Source organism: Glycine soja, chromosome 16, assembly GCF_004193775.1.
Source record: "Glycine soja cultivar W05 chromosome 16, ASM419377v2, whole genome shotgun sequence".
In the NCBI taxonomy this organism is placed as follows: domain Eukaryota; kingdom Viridiplantae; phylum Streptophyta; class Magnoliopsida; order Fabales; family Fabaceae; genus Glycine; species Glycine soja.
Window position 1 is genome coordinate 984,786 of NC_041017.1, and position 14,190 is coordinate 998,975.

The window sequence follows — 14,190 nt, forward strand, 5'->3', positions numbered from 1 at the left end:
TAATTCTGAGTTTGGGAAGAAGTAACAATGTAACATATTGCTTGATGGAAATGGAAAACTGGGTTTTGGCCACGCGCGTTTGAAGCGCTAGTCATAGTAAAAATGATCTCTATTCTAAGTAAATTTACTTATATTTTAAGATTTAAATTTTAAAATATATCACTTCGAAAAAGACTTTTCTTAAGTAACACTTATCATCATCTGAAGAATATTTTCAATAAAGAAAAATGGTGATGTGTGTAACATGGTTGCTTGTTGAATTACTACCACAAATAGCAAATGGAGTTGTGAAATGTGAAAAATTCTATTCTATTTTGAAAACCGATTATATGGATGGAGAGGAAGTGGAATGCCCTTCTGTCTTATTGATTTGGTTTGCAAACGAATCTGTCCCCCCAATCACAATGCAATGCAACTCATCTTTGTCAGCAAATTCAAATCATAAAATCATAAATCTTATACCAACAACGATTGAAGTTGAAGTTGAAGGGTACACTGCAATCATAAATCACAAACCTTAGACGCCATCATGTAGGGGTATACCAATAAGATGTCATTGTATGTATTATTAGCATTACAAGTTAGAAGTGAATGAATTATCAAAAATAAATAAAAAAGGATAAATATCAATAATATATATAAATATAGGCTACTTAGATGGATAAAAAGAAAAAATATCTGCCTCTTTAAATGCATACAAGAGTGAAGGAAAATTTTAAAAAAATTATAAAAGAAAATCATATACTCGGTTATTTTTATTAACAAAATTATTATTATTATAATTATTTACTCATTTATTTTAATTTTGTTTAAGAGACTAAAAAAATAGAAATAAGGAAAGATATTTATTTCATGTCAATTTAGGAGGAGTTTTTCCTGTGAGTCCTACATAAAATATTCTCTTTTTCTTGCTTCTCTTTTAAATAAACAGTGAAGTTTTGGTCTATATTTCTTATTTTACTTATTTCCTTTCTCCTCAATTATTTCTCTTAAAAGAAATAAAGGATGCATGTGTGTTGGGATGAATCTACAAAATTTGTGTGTTTGTACTCGTGATCAGTTATTCCAGATCTGTTGTTTGTACATTCATTTTGTATTTGTAATCGTACATGATGTTTTAATTCATGTCATTTTGGTTGTGTTTAGATTAGTAAAAAAATAAAATAAAACAAAATAATACTAACTCGTATTATTTGAATTTTTAAAATAGAGGAAATTGATTCCATCGCGTTTTATTTGATACATTATTTCTCTTTCTCTTAATTTAAAAGTATGGGATAAAACTTTTTTTTCATCGTAAAATAATTAAATAAAAAGTAATAATTTTATTATTCTACATTATAATTCAGCATATTTCATTTTTATCTTGTTTCATTCAATTTTTTTTACTATTAGATATTTAATCAAGTGAACAAGAAAATATAAGTAACAAATTAAAAAAAAATACCTATGAAATATATGTAAAATGGAAAAGAAAATGCCATAGCAAATAGATAGTGATAAGAGAGAGGTGTGACACCTAGAGAGGGACGGCGCGCATGAGCCAAGGAGGAGGAAGTGACCTTCCCGTGTGATGTTTGGCTTGGATAAAGGAAGCGAAACGTGATGTCAGTCGGGGTAAGGAGGTCGCGTGCAAGGCAAGGAAGAAAAAGTGATGTCACGTGCCTCGTGACAGAGTGAGGACTGAGAGAAAAATCGTGTGATAGAGTGAGGGTCGAGGAAGGAGACACACATCAGAATGAAGACTGGGAAAGAGGAAGTGCGCGACAGAGTGAGGATTTGAAAGAGGGAGCTTTGAAATTTGAAGTGTTAACTCAAGTACTTATTCTATATAATTTTTATTTTAAAAATTATTTTGTCTTGTATGGGCTACCCACAATCCCATGGATAGAATTCATTAAGTCCGCATACTTAATAGACCAAATTCAAGTATTACTTATAATTATATGGATTTGTAAAAAAATGTTTGTAATCTGCCCGATCTATGAGCTTAATAGACCGGCCTGTAAACCTAAATCCATATACTCACCCTTAGTAGTGATTAGGATAATAACTACAATGAAATTGATGACCAAATGACAATGACATAATTGTTTAACAGAGGCAACAAGTGGTATTCATGATAATATATATTCACTATTTAACTAATTAAAATGATACTAATTATGATAATGATACGATAGTGATCATTCTTGTATCTTGTGATTTTTTTTATCTTTGCACTACATATAAAAAGTAATTGTTTGGGTAATCACTAATGACAAAGCTATAATGATCGACTAAATACCTAAATAGAAAATACTTCAATACAAATTTTTTAATAATACCCGTCGAATTGAGGTCGTAACATAACTTATGCAAAACTTCATTTTTAATTAGAAAATAGAATCACAAACACACAAGGTATTACACCTAGTTTCATCTTATTAAAATTGCTGGGTAAGTGTCTATGTGATGCTATTTTTCAATTAAAATTAAAAATTCACTTTAATAACTTTCAATTTCACTGTTATAATTATAAAAAATAACCCTTCACTTTCACCGACCTTTATATTGACCTTTAAGTTTTATCTTATTTTTAGTAGCAGTGATAAAATCAATAAAAATACTAGTGATACAATTAATAAATTTGTATGTTTTATTTGGAGCTCCTAGTCATTACACTGTAGCACGTTATAGATTACACTTATGAGCTGGACCGTACCTACCTATTCTAAAAGGGCTGAGCGCCTTAGCCTTGTGTTTTAAACCCCCGAGGCTTTGGGTTTGCGGTAGTGTTTTCAAGATGTTTCAAGAAGACAACACTTTAATTTGAATTGATCACACGAAATTGAGGTATAGTTCTTTAAATGTTCTCAGTATTATTCCTCATGTAAAATTATGATTTTACATAGTAACTGGGGCCATAAAAATCGACATTTAAAATATAAAATGATTTTTGAGACCATATTCAAATTATGATCAAAGAATAATATAACAAAAGTAAATAGTATATATATTAAATAAAAAATTTACACTATCATTTAATCATAAATATTATATAAAAAATCTAAGAAAATCACTATTAGTTTTGTGGTTTTTAGTTATTTGTCCTTGTATGGGGATAGCTATGAAGATGTACTTTATTGGTACATAATAGGTATTAAAACTTTTATCATTGATAGGGATTTCAGATTTGAAGGTTTTTCTACAACTTAACCAAATTAAATTGTTTGATCAAACCAGCATGCAGAAACGTAACCTTCATCATTGATCCAGATTAAATGAATCTTAAATATATAGAGGCACTGCGAAGTCAGAAGTGTGAAGTACAACTCTGTCTATTTGGTACAGATGCTCGTGCGCTATTGTAAATTCTACATGAGAGTTTAAAGCTACAAAAATAAGTGCCTACATGTTGTTCAGTAAATAACAATAAAAAAACATTAAACTTCAAGAAACATGTCATTTGGATCCACCAGAATCCAATGCTTTAAATATGAGTTTGCATAATATAATTAATTAAACCATGAAGATGTGATAAATTCGAGTCATTTAGACATTTTTTTACTTCTATTTTTACTTCACCTACTGCAGAAGACCTTTGGCATAGTGTTAATAGACATCAAACAAATATTGACCAAGAGTTTAAACTTACAAGAATTAGTCATTAAAACCTTCATAATAATAGTCTTTAATGTTCCAAATTAGCCCAACTTAGTGTTAGGTATTCTCTTAATGCTGTGTTGAATTTAAGGTCATGTCCTAGGCAAAGATCACTTTAATGCACTGTGTATAGGAGTAACACAGTTTCACACACACAAATAAATGGGAAAATATTTTTTTATAACAATTTTTACAAAAAAAAATATGTTCATAGGAGAAATGTGAAGTGAAAAAACAAAAAACATAGGTTAAAATAAATGATATTACCAAAAGATTGAACTTTTTTATATAAAAAACTGTAAATAGAAATTGTCATATCACTCTTAGAATTCGTTTGTTTGCAATAAATAGAGTAGACAAGAGATGAAATGAAAAATAAAATAAGTGGGATTCACACTTTTATATTCTATTTTAATTCATAATTTTCATATCAATTTTTTTTTAACTCTAACTTAAAGATGAAATATTTTAACAATTTCAGTTATTTATTGCATATTTACATGTATTTTACTGTAGCCTCAATTATTGACTAATCAATTGAAAGTGCATCTCTCAATTTAAAATAATCAAATTTACTCGTAAAAGGTAGTATCTGCTTTGCAGTCATTTGATGAGACAGTTCGTTTTCTGTTCAAAGAGGCGCAGTTTGAGATGGTGTGATCACTCATGAGTCATGACTCAACATACTGATAAACAACACTATTTCTAATTCGGTGGTACCAATTCCAGAGAACAATAGAAACAGGTCAGGAATTCATCTTCAAGCTATCATGTGACTTATGAGGTTGCATATCCAACTAGAGCTATGAATGATGACATGATCCCCATACTGATATAATTTAGAATGGTGTTACACATGACAACTGAACTGATGCATCTTCTTCAAAGAGATTAGATTATTCACTTATTCAGCACATAATACTCCTGCATTTTTTCCTCTCTGTTTTAGGGTTCAGCATAGCAATCCCTCTTAAGTTAACTGTAACAATTAAGGGATAATAATAATAATAATAATAATAACTAAACACATACACCACAAGGCTATTAGGCTGATGCAATTCCAATCTAAACTTTACCTCAACCTAGTTATCCCTTCCTGACTCTCACACATTCATTCACTGTCACTATTATTGTTATGATTGTTGTTGTTATTGTTGGTGGTGCCATTGAGATTGTTGCTAGGGTTACCACCTTTCCTTCCAAGCTTGAGCTGCGAAATCTCCAGCTGCGTCTTCAAGAAAAACTGCATTCTCTGCAACTCCAAATCCTTCGCGAACTTCATCCTCTGCTTCTCCATCTCCACCACCTGCTGCAGCTTCGAACTCTCTGCTTGTTCATAAGCCTCACCGAATTTCAGAATCGCCTGAGTCAGTTCCCTCACCGCGCTTCCCCAACCCTTCGCCTTCCGTCTTTCTCCGCTTCCTTTCGCGGTGTTAGAACTCATCAACCGCGGCCTCTTCCGCTCGAAGCTCTCCGGCGGAAAACTGTCGCTCGACGCCGGCGACGACGCGTCGCGCTCCTCCGAATCGGAATCCACCGGAGGACCGCGGCGCCGGAACTGAATCTTCTGGTTCTTCAACGGAACCGATTGTGGTTGCTGCCTCTGTGGCTGTTTGTGAGGATGGTGAAACTGATTCGCGCTGCTGCGAACACCGACCGGAATCCCTAACGGAACTTTCTGCGGTTGTGAATTACTGTTTCCGGCGCCGGGGATCTTGGCGCTAGGACCAATTAATTGTTCCAATCGGTCGTAGAACGGCCACTTGCTGGTGGCACCGGCGGCGATCTTCGCCTTCTCCGATTTGTACTTCTTCTTAACGGTGTCGATCCGGTTTTTGCACTGGATATCTGTCTTCGGCGCCTTCGTGAAATCCTCTCGTCCGCTCACGATCTCCGCCACCTCCTTCCAGTGCTTCTGCTTCAGATTTCCTCTGCTCAGTTCCAGATACCTCTCTCCCCACGCGTCGATCAGCACCGCCGTCGCGCCTTCGCTCCAGCAATCCTCCCTCCCTCCACCGCCTCCTCCTCCTCCTCCTCCTCCGCCGTTCCCCTTCGCCGGCTGCTGAATCGGAAGCGCTAATGCCAGACTATTCGGCGGTGGTGGCTGCGCCTGCGGCGCCGGAGCCGCGACCGTCACCGTTATCCGACCGTTCGACCTCGGCGACGACGGAGGGGATCCGCTCGCCGGCGAAGGATGCGACTGGATCTCGTCGTCGTCGTCCATATCCTCCTCGCCGCCGATCTACCGTAGAGAGAGAAACAGAGTAGTTAGAGAGAGAGAGAGAAACGAAGCTAGGGTTTTTATTTAATTTAATTTTAATTTTAATTTTGGCCGGCGAGAATATATCGACGCCTTTTCGCGCATTGTTGGTTTTTTTGGTTTTTATTTTTAAAACAAATTACGGGGAAAATTGTCTTGGAACCTTTTTTGGGGTTTCGTTAGACGGAAGAGGGTGAGTTGACGGTGACCGTCGACACGTGGGGAGAGGGCAGAGGAAGGGTGGGTGACGTGGCGGAATGTGATTGGAGTGTGGTGAAACTCCGTCACCGGCTCAGTTGGTGGACCTTCTCTGTTATTGTCTGGTGTCCCTGGTTCACGAGTTTGACGATAAACACAACACTATAACCTTCTTCCGTGGTCTCCGGCGATATACCCATTTTACCCTCTTCATCTATTGTTTCCCTTTTTAGGAATCATATTCTTCTTCTTTTTAAAACAAAAATTCTGAAATTTTGTTGACCCGTAAATTCTTAATTATGGAACCTTTTTATCATGTTGATAGCAGTTGTTAATTAAAGTTAGAATTTTTATTTTTGAGTTTTGAGAAAGAAAGATGACGTAGGAAATGTTGTTTAGAGACGTGACGTCAAGTTGTTTCTCGTTAAGTAACTTGTATCGTAAGCCTAACTATGGTGTAGACTCTATAGAGTGTTCAACAACAAACAAAAAAAAAAGTATGTAGAGTGATGTTTGCAATATATATTAAAATGCTATGGATTCATCCAAATTCCAAATGGACAAATGAATACTGGAATGAGCTGATCAATTTAGCTTCGTATAGTAAATCTCACTCTATAAAAAAAAAAAAATTAAAGTTCATTGTATATATTTTGTAATAAAGCACGTTAATTTGAGAAATTGGATTTTGTTCAATTTTTTTTTTATAGAAAATTATATGATTGAATGAAGATAAAACTTATCTTATTAGTTCTTAAAAATAATTCAGTAATATTTTTATTGACATTTATTTTACTTTTCTCTATTTTTAAAAATAAATAATAAATAAATATTGAAATACATCCTCTCAAAAAAATATATTGAAATACATAATAATTATGATAAAAAATAATTTAAAGCATAAAATATTTTATAAGTCAATTATTATAAGTATTTTCCATTGTAAATTTAAATTATTGAAAAAACTAATTACATAATATCACAACCAATACTTTTAAACTACAAACTAATTCATTCATTATTTTTTATTTGATAACGCTCTTAAAAATATTTTATTCCTTCTATTCTTTTTTTTATTAAACCTTGTTTTTAAGATAAAACACAAAGTTACACACATATACTAATACAAAGTTAGTGGACATTCCTTTAAATAAGGTATCAACAAGAATTAATTTTCTCGACAAAAATTAATTATTATACATCAAAAGAAAGTAGAGAGGTGAGTTAAGAGCTATTTTTTCTTAAAAGAAGATTAAATTTTAAGTTTTGTGAATGGAAATAGAGAAATATTAGTAAGTAGTAACATACGCTCTAACTTCTAACATATATTTTGGAATATATGTTTTGTTATTAATTAAAATATATTAAAAATTATAAATTTTAACAAATTTAAACTAACAATAAAGTTTGTTTCAAGTAATATACTAGCTTCTGTCCTTTATATAAGAAACAACGAGATATATGTAATTTTTATTTCTTACTTATAGGAAAATAGATTCATTTAATTATGTACTAGTTTAATCTTATTCTTTTAATTAACTGTAAAATCTATTAAAAAGACACTCATTTCTCATCAAGTGTCTTCAATGTTAACCATATATAAGTTATATTTGTGATGAAAAATTGTTCCTTGAATTAATAGCGTACTGTTAATTTTTTTTAAGTAAATAGTCAATTTAGTCCATAAATTTTTATCTTATTATTATTTTAATATCTGTAATTAAGAAAAACTTGAATAAATCCTGAAATTAACCAATTTTTCTTATTTTGACTCCTAAACTGATGTTATTATTATCCCTTGAGTTCTTGGACTGGGACCAAAATTAAATGAGATAAGAGAGTTAATTTCATGAACTTATATGAAATCCTAAAAATTTGTAGACTAAAATGATAGAGATATAAATTTATGGATTAAATTGACTATTTATTCTTTTTTTTATGCACTAGTGTGTTAAATATAGCTATTATTTTATATGATCATTTTTTTAAAAAATAAATTTAAATTTATGATATTATTAAAAGAGAAAGGCTATGCAATAATAGTATAAAATCATTTTACATTATCATCAAATCATAAGTTATCATGTATGATAAATTTATTGACTTTTACAATAGTTACTATAATCATACCATTGTTGATTTATAATTAGATGACAATATAAAATAACTTTTTCAGTGGATAGTGATTAAACTCTAATTAGAGTTAACTAAATTATTTTTATTATTCTTGGTTAATTGATTATTTGTTTATTATTCAAAGGACCTAAGATAATGTTGTTAACATTTGTAAAGGAAAAAATAAGTGTTAAGAATTTAAGATAATTCTATTTCCTTAAATAATTTCATCAAACTTGACTAAAATTAATTTGGATTATTGTGATTTTAGGATGATAAAAACCTAAAATTAAAAAAGGAGTGTTAGAAACACACTCTTTAGCACACTTCTTCGAATACATTCTTTTTAATAGGTTAAAATTTATTTAAAACTATAAGATCACGAAGGAGACTGATTAAATATGATGCGAGATACTAATTTGTCATTTCAAGTAAATTACTGACAATTGGAATACCAAGTTTGAATTGACTTGTGAGATTGACCATTGTGTTTATCAGTTCCAAAGCAGACAAATTAGAAGGATCGGCATGCACCAGTGACACCAATAGAGGAAATGTCTTGGCCTTTTAGTATTTAGCGTGATAATATAAAGCATTATGGCCAAGCTCATTCAATTATCAATACCCCATCTGTAAAAAGACACATTTTCTGGTGCACTCCGCCTAATTTATGGCTCCTCAAAACAATTTTCCTTTGGAATCATCGATTCTAACTCATAAGCTATTAGCTGTTGGAGCTAAATCGTTATATATAATCTCAATGGCATGAACCATATAACATCTGCATTAGAATATAGCCAAAAAAGTTATTGCCTCTTAGGAGTTACATTTTTCTAGCTAAGTGCTTTCCCAAATAAGTCATGGCTTCTGTTCTGTCCACTTCGTCAACTTCATTGGCTACTCTCTCCTTCAATTCTGGGATCAGAAGAACAACCACTCACTAAATGAAGAACCTATCCATAATGTTAAGACAAATACACTTAGCAAAAACAAGTTTCTATATATCTTGCAGGTGCAAGTCATCATTGGTTTAATTAATTGTGTTAAGTTCGAGTTCTGAATTAATATACAAATATCTAAAACATTTGAAGGGAGAGTTGTCACTCATAATGATCCATTCCAATTCAATTAGAATTGATCATGAAAGATATATGTGGTTTTGTAGGAAAGAAAAAATTTAAGTGGTTCATATAATTTGTTTCCTTATGTAGGGAAGCTCTATGTTTGGTGAGCTGAAATTTGTGAATAAAGTCCAGTTGAAAAGGGAAACAAAAACGTCATTTGCACTCTCTGGTGGCATTGACACTATAATCTCTTGCTCCACGGTAATAATTTCACCCATTTTATGATATTAAATACTTCTTTCCTATGTCTCTTGTTGGCTTCTTTTATTAATTAATGTGTTCCTTTTATTTTCTGAAGGCTGAGCTAGAAACTCTGAAAATTGTACAAAGCACAATTGCGAAGCAGCTTTTTATTGATGAAGCCACTGTGACTCCCCAAACTAAATTTTCAGATTTTGGGTGCTGATTCTCTTGACACCGTGAGGCCTCAAATTCTAACACTACTTAATTTATAGTTGTATCTTGTATGAAATAAAAGTTAAGTATTAATCCATGCATAAAGTGCGTTGTCATGTGTTTTGGTATGCCTGTAATTGAACAGGTTGAAATCATGATGGCTTTGGAAGAGAAATTTGAGATTTCCATTGGAGAGGGTGGAGCTGAGAACATCTCCACCGTTCAAGATGCTGCTGATCTGATTGAGAAGGTGAAGACTGCTTCAACCTAAGCCAAGCTGCGTTCACATCATAGCTTTCATCACTATCCTTTTTAGATTTTGACAAAAAAATTGATATAGAATGGCTTAATTTCTAATGGGTCGTCACATCATTTACTTTCCTCGAATAAAAGTATGGCTAGCTCTTTAGTCTTTTGAATTGAATCGATTGATTGCTTGAGGCCATCAATTTTCATGTAACGATTATCTTTTTGAGTTTATAGCTTATACATGCTCAAACTTTGGAGTGTCAACTATGTATGCATGAAGATATTTCGCTGAAATTTCTTATGAAATCAAACATTACTTACTTAGGTCCTAAATGAAAAGATAAAATATGGAAGAATAGCCTAATCCAAAATAGTTATGTTATAAGTTAGTAACATAAAGCACTAAGCACCAGAGGACTAACAAAAGCAGAAATTAACATATATATAATAACTACTTTCAAGCTTCATTGATTTCAACTGATAGAGATTTCAGAGTACAGAATTCATATTTACAACAGCCAAAAACTCAGAAAACGAAAAACAAGTTAAAACCATATATACAAATATACAGAAGCTGTCTCTACTCCTTTACATCCGCAGAATCCCATGAAGCATTGGCTCAATCTGCTGAAAAAAGACCCTGCATCATCCGAGCCATTTTATTGGTAGGTACTCATATTTACATAATATGATAGTACTATGTACTATATACTATATACTATATAATACTATACATTATAATAAGTTGCCATACATATTATGATATGATTGATGATTCCCTTTTGGAATTTGGAATCTGTGTTGCCGTGTGTACAGAAATTAAACGTAATCCCTCTGTCTCTGCCGAATGCTATTCAAATTTCAAAGCCAAAACATCTCATTTCCCCTCTCAACAACGATCCAAAGCACTCATAATCACCCTGCAAACCATATATAAAACATGAAAACAAGTTAGACACAAAAAAAAATGGGCATGTAAATGCAAAGGGCATATGCGTCATCTTAAAGGGTGTAAGTATTAAAAATAAAAATAAAAATTAGAGAACCAATCGTAAATAGTCGGACTTCTATTATGTATTATCGGCACTCTCCACTGTTGACGATTTTCTCCTCGTGAACTTCTTGAAATCACCGCCTGGTGCCTCCGCTGCAAATTATTTTGTTCTTTGGTTAAAAAATTGTCACACATGGTATGATGATATCATAACTATTTTCCTAAAAGTAAATTCTTAAAAAGTTACATTAATTTCTGGATGATTTAATTGAACTTTTGTTAGTCAAATTCGATTTCTTATTACCATAAATTAATATGTATGGTAATCTAATATATAATTAAGAAAAGGAGAAACAGGAAAGAGAATAACAGAGTGAGGTTTTGTTTTTAAGAAAAATATCTTCGTCATGCATAAACTTCTTCTCCACAAACACAGTACTAACAATAAGAAGAAAATAAAGATATAACTTAAAATTCTAATTTTTATTATTATAAATAATTTTTTCGATGGTCTTTCTTTTCTTTACCTTTTTCATTCATTTTCTTCTTGGCTTCCACTTTTTTTTTTTTTATCATATTTCCTATTGATCACTTTCTGTCCCATAATATCTCTATCTTCTAGTGTCTTTGTTTCTTCTTCTTCTTTTTATTTCTCTCCTTTTTCAGAATGAGACAGAATATCAATATTTTCCATATCACAACATAACACATGTAAGATTGTGTTTTGTGTTTCGTTTAAAATTATCATAAAATTAAAGGTTGAGTTTCTTTGTCTTCTATCCTCTCATGCAAACAAAACCTAATAATACATAACAAGAAGAAACAAAAATATTCAGAGAGAAGTGTTACGAGTTAAGGGGGAGCGAGGGGTGGTAGATCCAGAAGGAGAAGAAGAAGCAGAGGTGGTGGTGCTTCCGAAACCAGACTGGGACCGAACAATGGTGATGCTGCGACTTATCGGAACTGCCTCCGCCACCGTTGACCGGACGGAGATTCCGCCGGAGAACGAATTGTACTTTCGGAGCTTCCCCAGACCCGTTTCCGGTGCCGGACCCGCCAGCGTTTCGTCCCAAAGCTTGTGAAGAAAACCCATGATCATATATATATATATATATATCTTACAAATATTTATATATGTGTGTGTTGTTTACTTCTTTTGCTACAACATATAACACAGAGATCAAAGATCAAGAGAACAAACGACAGAGAGAAGAAGAAGAACAAGAAACAAATTAAGACTTTTTTTTTTGGTTTTTTTTTTGTTGTGCTTTTGGCGAGAGTGTGAGGGTACTTATAATGAGAAACAGAAGGATGAGGATGAGGACTTAACAGGTTTAATTAGAATTAATTAATTATTATTGACAGCTATATATGTTAGTGTGTAAACTTAGCTCCGGCTAACACGGCTCTATTTTGAGCCATCAAAATTGATACCCGTTGCTATGTTGGCTCAGGCTAATTATGTACATTACAAGTTAATCTAGAATCCCCAAATATTTGATGACTTATGTTTTCTTTCTGATCTTTTTTTCTTTTGAGTAATTGATGAATTGTGTTCATATTATTGACATTATAATAAAGCTCTTGAGAGACGTGTAGCATATGTTGGTTTTGACTTTTTATCACATGCATTTGGGAAGCATGTGAAACAATAAATTAATAGAATGCATGCCACTATCGTTGGAAAGAGAAATTGGAAGGAATGGACAAGAATTTTCATAAGAAGGATTAATTAATAACTTTACAACAAGTAGTGAAATTAACTCTTGGTTATAAGAAGTGAGTAGAAAATTTAATAAATGTAGTTGAATTGATAACACTATTGAATTGTGAAAAAAATATGTAAATTTTATTCCTGTATAATACGTTCTTATCCTTAAAGAGGGGAAAATAACTTGGATTGTAACTAAGGTCTTATTGAGAATTAGTTTGGTGTCTAGCTCAAAAAAATTGAAATTTGTGAGATACCTTGTATATTAAAAAGAATAAAAAAGAGAATGAAGTGAGCCGAAGAAGAGAACTATCCAAAATGATTGGAAGAAGGTGGTAAAAATATTGAATTAAGAAGACTAAGTCAAGTGAAGAAGCAAGAAAGTAGAAACAAATGGGGCCCATTTGGGTTACACCTTGGCGTCAATCGGATAAGTTCCCACCAAGAGACTGAGATGACTCTATCCTACCATCGCGCCATAATCTTACCATATCCTCAAACAATTCTAAAATATTATGTACTTGTCACTTTGAATAGGTAACTCGTAAAGAGATAACATTTAATTATTTATTTAGTTTGTATAGTTTAAGAAAAGTGCTAGCAATATACTATTAGAGAATTCACCTATTTTTCTTATAATAATATGTAAAAAATTTACTCTTGTTTATATAAAAACTTACATTCACTATACATATGGTGAACAATCAAATACGTATTAAACTATTAATACTTTACCTTATATTCATGTTTACAATTACAGCCTTATAATTTTCATATATTAATTCGAGATTCCTTAATGATCATATCAAATGTTACCACGTGTTAAATTTTCATTATCTAGTGCATTTGATTTTGTAAACGAAGGCTTTTCATGGACATCTAGGTTCTCGCATAAGAAAAGTTGCAATAAGTCATTATTTTTACTTTCGAACTTTGTATAAAACATTCAGAATCAGATCGACCCTTGTTGTTTTTGGTTGTTGTTATCTGGTATTGGCCTATTGGGTCTGTTGTTAACATCAGAATAGAGAAAACTGAAGTGTCTGGAGTCACTTCCGGCTTTACTCGTAAATGTCTCCCCATCTTAAAGAAACCCCACATAAGATTTTTATTATATTTTCTGCGTACGTCTATGCAATGAATGGACCCATAATAATAATACTACTATACCATAAGATTTCAGAGTCGTTGCTTATTACCTCCAATAAGGTGGTACTCAGTTAGATAATATATGATCATGATCGTGAAAGCCACAATAATCTATTATTGTCAATGTTTTAACTTCTTTTACATTTCTCTTCTTTCAAACCAGTAAACCAGTTTCAATCTGTTTGCCCAGATTTATACATCGGTAGAAATTACAAATATTTTTTTATGAGTTGGTAATCCAATTAATAAAAATGATAAAATTGGTAGTCTATTATGTTCAAGTATTTAATGTAGTTGTATATCTAAAATATAATCCAATTCAAAATTACCTGTTGAAACCATGAATGAA

At 32.1% G+C, this 14,190-nt stretch overlaps 2 protein-coding genes and 1 pseudogene across 6 annotated transcripts; 1 reads left to right on the forward strand and 2 right to left on the reverse strand.

The window, feature by feature from the left end:
* Positions 1-4,224: 4,224 nt before the first annotated feature.
* On the forward strand, positions 4,225-10,251 carry LOC114390066 (annotated as a pseudogene).
* On the reverse strand, positions 4,450-6,319 carry LOC114390065 (trihelix transcription factor ASIL2-like). Its single transcript, XM_028350750.1, has 2 exons — positions 6,069-6,319; positions 4,450-5,887 (listed from the first exon to the last, which is right to left on the reverse strand). Exon 2 carries the CDS (start codon positions 5,867-5,869, stop codon positions 4,757-4,759), a length of 1,113 nt encoding a protein of 370 aa, XP_028206551.1. The 5' UTR covers positions 5,870-5,887; positions 6,069-6,319; the 3' UTR covers positions 4,450-4,756.
* A 169-nt stretch (positions 10,252-10,420) lies between the features above and the next one.
* On the reverse strand, positions 10,421-12,244 carry LOC114390067 (dormancy-associated protein homolog 3-like). 5 transcript variants are annotated; one of them, XR_003661816.1, is made up of 4 exons: positions 11,831-12,244; positions 11,053-11,134; positions 10,742-10,907; positions 10,421-10,627 (listed from the first exon to the last, which is right to left on the reverse strand). XR_003661816.1 is itself a non-coding variant. In XM_028350751.1 (2 exons), the coding sequence occupies exons 1-2, from the start codon at positions 12,078-12,080 to the stop codon at positions 10,903-10,905; spliced, it is 255 nt and encodes an 84-aa protein (XP_028206552.1). In that variant the 5' UTR covers positions 12,081-12,244; the 3' UTR covers positions 10,421-10,902. The 5 variants fall into 5 exon arrangements, 1 of the variants encoding a protein (XP_028206552.1); XR_003661818.1 differs by having other exon boundaries at positions 11,034-11,134; XR_003661815.1 differs by having other exon boundaries at positions 10,421-10,907.
* Positions 12,245-14,190: the final 1,946 nt, after the last annotated feature.